The 7,401-nt window shown below is 41.5% G+C and overlaps 2 protein-coding genes across 3 annotated transcripts in view; one reads left to right on the top strand and one right to left on the bottom strand.

Annotated features, from left to right (window-relative positions):
- Positions 1-637: 637 nt before the first annotated feature.
- grhprb (glyoxylate reductase/hydroxypyruvate reductase b) lies at positions 638-3,526 on the bottom strand. Its single transcript, XM_086295862.1, has 9 exons — positions 3,282-3,526; positions 2,724-2,857; positions 2,570-2,642; positions 2,292-2,408; positions 2,092-2,180; positions 1,887-1,991; positions 1,456-1,591; positions 957-1,087; positions 638-867 (listed from the first exon to the last, which is right to left on the bottom strand). The coding sequence occupies exons 1-9, from the start codon at positions 3,452-3,454 to the stop codon at positions 746-748; spliced, it is 1,080 nt and encodes a 359-aa protein (XP_086151988.1). The 5' UTR covers positions 3,455-3,526; the 3' UTR covers positions 638-745.
- Positions 3,527-4,615: 1,089 nt separating this feature from the next.
- The window catches only part of uba6 (ubiquitin like modifier activating enzyme 6), an 11,957-nt gene continuing 9,171 nt past the window's right edge, over positions 4,616-7,401 (top strand). Inside the window, exons 1-5 of one of the 2 annotated variants that reach the window (XM_086295851.1) lie at positions 4,616-4,676; positions 6,007-6,098; positions 6,236-6,330; positions 6,418-6,446; positions 6,564-6,658. In XM_086295851.1, coding sequence (XP_086151977.1) covers positions 4,647-4,676; positions 6,007-6,098; positions 6,236-6,330; positions 6,418-6,446; positions 6,564-6,658 — 341 coding nt within the window. In that variant the 5' untranslated portion in view covers positions 4,616-4,646. Of the gene's footprint in view, positions 4,677-5,476; positions 5,541-6,006; positions 6,099-6,235; positions 6,331-6,417; positions 6,447-6,563; positions 6,659-7,401 lie in introns of those variants that run through there. The other variant, XM_086295852.1, reaches the window with a different exon arrangement.

Raw genomic sequence — 7,401 nt, 5'->3', positions numbered from 1 at the left:
TTTTTGTTTGTTAAATTAAGAGATAACTGTGATTAACCACACTTTTGGGGAAAGCTGAGTTCAATTTCCGTATCCACACTCAGGCCTGATTACTGCAAGACCCGTTGATTCAAGAAATTGCTAACATAGAAGCTGTCTGACAAAGCTAACTAGGCTAAAAGTTCTCAAAAAGCAACGCAACATGCAATGAGCAGCTGAGAAGCAATGTCACTGACACCTATCAGAGTGGAAAGAGTTACAGAGCCATTTCTTAGGCTTGATCCTGAATCCTGAAGGAGAATGTCCGGCTATCAGCTTTTCCCCACGCTTGAGTTGTGCAGCAGTACAATTATCTGAGCCAGGTTGTTCATGCGCCAACCCTCCAATGTGGCTGAAATATAACAATTCTGCAAAGAGGAGTGAGCCGAAATTCCTCCACAGAGATGAGTAAAAATCTTTTTGCAGTTCTTGCTGCCAAAGTGTGGGAAACCAGTAGGTTTATAGGAGCAATCACTTTTTCACCCAGGGCCTGCTAGGTTTGAATCACTTTTTTTTCCATATAATTTGAAAATCAGAAAGGGGGCAAAAACTTTTTCACAGCACTCTAGAATCCCAAACTAAAAAATGTGAAACTGAAGACTAAAGAAAAAGGAGACAGTTGCAACACTGCAAGGATTTACTTCAGTCAGCAAAATATATTTTGAACAGTAAGTAGAACTAATCATCCACTATTTGATCATTTTTTCAGAGTGGAAGCTGTTTCTTCTTAAAGCTTGAGCTCTTTGATCATCGGCTGCCCTCGCAGGCCCAGGAGGAGGTTGTTTGCCGCCAGGGAAGACATAGCATCACGGGTAGTATAGGAGGCACTCGCAATATGGGGTAGAATCACTGCAGGAAGAGAAAATATTAAAACCTAATGATAGGCAGAGAGGACCAAGTGTGATTTAAAAACCTGTTCAAAGTAGCAGAATGCCCACCACAGTTTTTGAGCGTAAACAGTGGGTGGTTGGTTGGCAGCGGCTCAGGAACAGTGACATCTAATCCAGCTCCTGCGATCTGCCCTGTGGACAGAGCTTCATACAAGTCTTCCTGGTTCACCACCCCGCCTCTGCACAACAGCAAAGTCAGTTATAGACTCAAAGGGCAGAATCCTCTCTGCTGATTGCCTACAGTACATATCCATTTCTCCAGATGCAAGTCACCGAGAAGTTAAATGATTAGTCATTCTAATTTCCTGTGAGTGAACTAGTCAACTGTGGAGGTCATTTTGTGAAACTGCGAGCAATTCTAATATCTCAAATGTGAATATTTGGATTTGAGGAAACACAATGGTCATTTCTTAAAACCGCTACCTTGCATTTTGTGTATTAAATGGTGATCAGTGAAGGAAAATAACCTGTTAAACATCAGGTTAATCAGTAATTAATGAGCACAACACTCACAGACCACTCTTGGGGTCATGCATGTATCAGGTACCTGCTCGTGTTGATGAAGATGGAAGTCTTTTTCATCTTGGAGAAGAGGTTCTTATTGCAGATCTCCTTTGTCTCTGGTGTTAGAGCACAGCACACAGCCAGGAAATCTGACTGCTTTGCCAGCTCATCAAAAGAGACTAGAACAAGATACAGTGCAAGGTTATTAAAAATAAACTGAAAACTAAAATAAAACAAACCTTTTTAGCTGGTAGGAATCAGATGAAAACTAAACTAGATGCACTAATATCACTTTTATCATATTAGGTTTGTGGATGGCTCTTAGGACTTCAAGAAAGACTTATAAAAAGTCAAAAGGTTTTAAGTAGCCTTATCTTTTGACTAGCCCCTTAAACCTGCCTCTCATCTGCCCTGTTGGCAGGGGATCTTTTGTCCACATATCATAGAGTAACGTCCTTGCTGGGTCTTCCTTACCATATTCTGCATTGATGGCACTCGCCAACTCAGGCCTGGGGGCCACATCTGTGTAGATAAACTTCCTTACTTTGAAAGGTGCCAGACGCTCAGCAATGGCCACACCTTTGAGTACAATCACACACTGTAAAAAGCTCATAACTGACAGAAATGGCAGTTTGACGATACGCTGATGTAAAGGTTGTCTTAGTGACGTGCTGCTTACCGATCCTGCCTAGTCCGAGAATACCGACAGTGCTGTTGGCCAGCTCATAACCACACAGCCACAGCGTTCTCCACGTGCCCCAGCCGCCACTGGCATCAGTGAGAGAAAGAGAGAATTTGTTTTGCACAGTTTGCATTTTTGCATGTATGTTTTAGTAAGTTTTCCACACATGTGTGATCTTATTTTGTATATGACAGTACGTCTTGGCCTCATGTGTGGCCTCTATGAGCCTCCTGGAGGTCGCAAGCAGCAGAGCTACTGTCAACTCAGCAACAGCATCTGTCAGGACTTCAGGGGTATAACCTATACGGATTCCTCTGTAGGGGAACATAAACATTGCATACAACGTTACATGAATATTTCACTGCCTATTTGCATGTTAAGAACCTTTTTTCATAAAGGGAAGATCACTCTCAGTAGAGCCATGAACGGCATTCACACGTGTTACAATAAAATAAAACAGAAAGAGGGAACTCACCGTTTCTTCAGCTCATCCAAAGACAGATGATCGAATCCCACTGACATTGTACTGAGGACCTTCAGGTTTGGACCTGCAGGAATACATCACACATATAAAGACATGCAAGGCTGTTTGTTGCATTTAGGTTATTTGTCAAAGGCAAAGGGCAGACCTGCAGCGTCCAACAGTTCCGCATCAATTTTTTCTGTCAGCGTGCAAAGCAGACCATCTACACCTTTGACCTTCTGAAGGAGCTCCTTCCTGGGCACCGGTATGTCATCTGAGTCCCACAGCTCAAACTGCACCCTAGGGAAACAGAAATCACATGACTGAAGATTTAAATCAAATCCAGTTTTGAAAAAAACAAAAAAATCCCAAATGCATGAGCACAGGTTTCACATTTATATACAGATAATGGTTCTTCTTAGAGATACATGATCTCAAAGTGCTTTTCATAGAAATCCTGGGATTTTAAGGTGCAGTGAAACATTTGTGCAGTTCTCTTTCTCAGGGAATACCCTTTAGACTATGTGCTTTATTTGACGAGACCTTAAGGCAAACATTAGCAGTCATGTTTGTTCAAAGTAAATGATGAACCTCAGACCAGACATTCAAACTGCTTAAAGTGATCACTGTCAAATCTCCTGCGGCACACATCGCGTAGTTACATAAAAATGCTAAAAAATTTGTTATTTTAAGTGACATAACAGGATACAAAAAAAATACTCACTGTCCGGATTTGCGGAGGATCTTCAGGCCCTCAGGTGGGATCTGTCGTGTGACGTAGACGCGTGGCAGGGTTGACATCTCCCTCTGGATGTTGCTTGTTAGACCCCCGGTAATGTTCAAAGGAGTAACGGCGATCTTCTGGAGCCGACGGAGTGCCATGCGACTGCACCACATTGCAGCGTAAGTGCGTGGGCAGAGTGTCCACAGTGTAGGATGAGTAGACTCTGGAGACTGTTGTGGGATTTGTGTGTGATTCTGGCTGCAGATCAAGGGGGAGGCTCCTTTGTGAACTAACCAATATGATAAAAGGGCGGGAGTCTGAAGGCCATTGCATAGTCTGAAGGTCTGAAGGTTAGAGATACTTATCCCTAGCCCCCCCCCCCCCCCCCCCCAAAAAAGAAGCAAAAATCGGTCCAATTTTGTCTCTGATTATGGAACTGGAGGCACAAGCATAACTACCTGCTGTGACAAAGACAGTACCAGAATTGTGTTTTCCATCGAGTTGTGGTGTAAATGTTTCACTTAGCTGGTGAACTTTGTTTCTTTAAATGAGGGGGGGGGGGGGGGGACCTGAACATTGTTTTTTATCTTCTGCTTTCACTGGTTGCGACCAGTTTTTATATCTGGCTTTTTCCAACACGAGCCTGCCTGCGTTGTCATGAAAATAGAAAAGTTGTTGCTTGGTTGATTGCTTATTTTTTCTCAAACTGAAAAATAAAATACCCCTAACCCGTAATGGCTGGAGGAGGTATTGTCACACCTCAAATCCAAAGCGATAAAGCAGACTCATCATCGACAAGGTTGATTTAAGATAAGGCAATATTTTCTGACATGTTTCTGCTGTTTCTGTCCTGCTTTCAGTTGGATGGACCTTAAAATCATTATTGTGTTACAGGTATTACTTTTGTGCTATCTTTTTCTTTTATGAATAGAATGCATTGTTGTCACCATATTCACATATACAATATACATCTATACGGTGAAAAGTCTTAAGACACTCTTAATCACTTTATATTTTTATAGGAAAACGCGAAATAGACTCAGCAACTTATTGAAACATGTGCAAACACACATAGAAATACAGTATATAAGGGGAAAAAATAGAGTTTGTACAATTCTAATGAGCTCGGAAGTCAGTACTTAGTATTATTGGTAGAACAGTGTGTTATTTATTCTTTAACACAGCCTGGACACTCTTAACCTTTATTTCTTTAATTGTGTAGTCTTCAGGAATAGTTCTCCAGGCTTCTTGTAGGACATTTAAAGCTCTTCTTGAAATGTTGACTTCCTTTTCTTCCCTTCTCTGTCAACATGATCCCACACTGCTTCGGTAATGTTGTGGTCCGGACTCTGAGGAGGCCAGTCCATGACTGATAGTGTGTGTTTTTCTAACCAGGTATGCTTTTACTGCATTAGCCATTGCCAATCATGAGCTTTTCTGTTGGTAGTTGTTCAAAATGTGTGTTGATAATTCAATTTGTTTTGACAAAATCCCCAACACAACTGTCTGAAGTGCAGATTGAAACCATGACAGAGTCTCCACTGTGTTTTACAGACCATCACTTATAATTTGTAAACACTGACTTAGACACTAACTGTTCTACCTCTCTTCCGACCTCTTCTGCACATACTGATGAGCTTTTCTCCCTGCTTCCCCTCCTTAAGACTGGCTTCTTTTTTTTTTTTTTTTTTTTTTTGCCTGTCCCGTTTGGCTCTTTTGCCATCAGAATTGTTGTCTAAAGACACACTGCACAACATGTTCAGATATGCCAAGTTTTCAGCAAATAAATCCTGTGTTTTTGTGGGGGAGAAGGGGGGGGGGGGGGGGGGGGGGTTCTGCTTGTAACAAAGTGTCTAAAGATTCCATTTAAAATTGGTATTTTTCTAAGTTGTCTGTTACGTTTAGATCCTTGAATTTGGTGCCTTTTAGCTATTGAATGAGTCATGGATCAGTGTTAGGTTTTTTAAAAAGCAAGCAAAAAGAAATGGGTGGTAACTCAAGATTACACCTCTGAAAACAAAATGGTGAAATTTTATTCTTTAGAAAAATGTCACCCGAAATCTAGTAAATCATCATAAATGTGTGTTATTTTATCAACAACACAAAATAAGTAACGTTTATTCACAAATATAGTCCTAGAAGTTTCCGTGAAATGATTGGTTGACGTTGGCCACGTGAGTGCGTTAACCCGGAAACACTCCAAGTTTTTTAACCAGTCACAGCCATTCATTCGCTGCAGCTTGCTGGGCTTACTGACAGGTACCTGCGTGTGATATTCTGACTAATTTTAAGTACATTTATAGCAGTGTTTACATATTGCTTGATAGAAACAACTATTCCTTAAACATTTGTCTACTCCCTGGAGTTATTTGTAGCCTCGTGTTTGTGTCGCCACTTTTAATGAGTTTATGAGAAGTGTCTCCGTAACCGGCACCGGGCAGCAGCATTAGCTAGCTGTAGCCGCTAGCGTTGAGCTTCGGCAACTTCATAAGTCATCTAGCTTTACTAAGGCACGTGTATTAACCCCTTTAATGTCGGGCTTTTTTTAAGCCGCTTGGTTAATTCAGTTCAGGTCAGCTCAGCTCGGTGGGGTCAACCATGTTGCTGACAGCTAACTGGCATCAACAGTTAGTTAGCTGTGCGGCTCATTAACAGCAGGGCGTTGGTTTTAAATCTATATCGCTCAATCAGACAAGGTTAATTACTCTATTTATATTTTTAACAGGAAGCATCTCTATCTTTGAGGCACTTGCTCTCCCCCCCTTCCCCTCCCACCATGGCTACAGACTCGATGGAGATTGACGACTCTCTTTACAGGCAAGCCTCACCATCCTTATAATTTGCCTTTTTAATGGTTTATATTACAACCAGCGCCGTTATTGTTCGTGGTGTTTCCATTCGTCCTTCTAGCACATTCCTTCACAGTGACTCTTCATCTCTCTCTCACTCTTTAGCCGCCAGCGATATGTGCTTGGAGACAGTGCCATGCACCAGATGGCCCAGTCCTCAGTCTTTCTCAGTGGAATGGGAGGAATGGGAGTAGAGATAGGTAGGCAATATTTAATGGTTTGGTGTTTGTATGAGCCATGCAAGGAACTCTAACATGACTCTAAATCTTTTGGGTTTGGTTTCGCAGCAAAAAATATTGTCCTGGCTGGTGTAAAGGTAGGCGCGCTCTCTTAATATTACAGCAATGTGTCATTCTCAGCATCTTGCAAGTCCAAAGGTCTTGTAGTCATAATTGTTCGAACCTATTGTCCTGTTTGTCCTCTGTATGTACAGGCAGTCACGCTTCATGACACAAAACAGTGTGAGACCTGGGATCTTGGCTCCAACTTCTTTATCCGCAAAGAGGATGTTTTGAGCCAGAGGAGGAGGTAATGAACCCCACGGGCAGGACTCTCCTTACGCTCTTAAATAGGCATGCACCAGTGTAGCTTATTCATTCCTCATGAAGATGCCTTAAAGGAGCGGGCTGATAATATTGCTGAATAAATACATTGCAAACCATTCTCTTTTTATGTGAAACAGTCATTATTAAAATGACAAAATAACAAGATCAAAACCTAATTAATTTGAACTTGTTTCCTTTCATCTTGGTCTGTGCTTAAATTGAATTGATACATTTAAGCTATTGCTGCTCCCCTTTGTTACTGTGTATGTCTGTTTAACCATACCCTCCTTGCTTGCACAAGATAATTACGGACTGCACTAATCAAGTTGTGCAGTTGTAAAAACTTTACAACTGCACAACTTGATTAGTGCAGTCCGTAATTGTGTAAACTACACAACGATACAGAAATGGTGACACTGACAGGGACAGCACCATTGTCTGCTGTTGTCATCAGCTCAGCTGATCACTGTTTGGTTTCTGTTAAATCACAATTAGGTCACAAACAGTGAAAGCCACCAAAGTGACGATCCTTTCTTGTTAGTTTCATGTTGTGCTAATGTACCAAATAAAGAATAACATTTTAGTTCAGTTTAACTGAATATAATTGTGATTGACCAGTGCGTACCTGATACAGCTCTGAGTAGGTATCAGAGTGATAGGTGGTATAAACATTGAGACTGGTGCATCCTTACTCAGATACTTTCTCATGTTTACCCACTCCCTTGT

This window comes from Aulonocara sp. 'chitande type north' Nkhata Bay, linkage group LG6 (assembly GCF_057382095.1).
Source record: "Aulonocara sp. 'chitande type north' Nkhata Bay isolate Kocher_YH1m ecotype deep benthic linkage group LG6, A_spYH_male_GT1.1, whole genome shotgun sequence".
NCBI classification, from domain to species: domain Eukaryota; kingdom Metazoa; phylum Chordata; class Actinopteri; order Cichliformes; family Cichlidae; genus Aulonocara; species Aulonocara sp. 'chitande type north' Nkhata Bay.
This window is presented reverse-complemented; position numbering and strand designations above follow the sequence as displayed.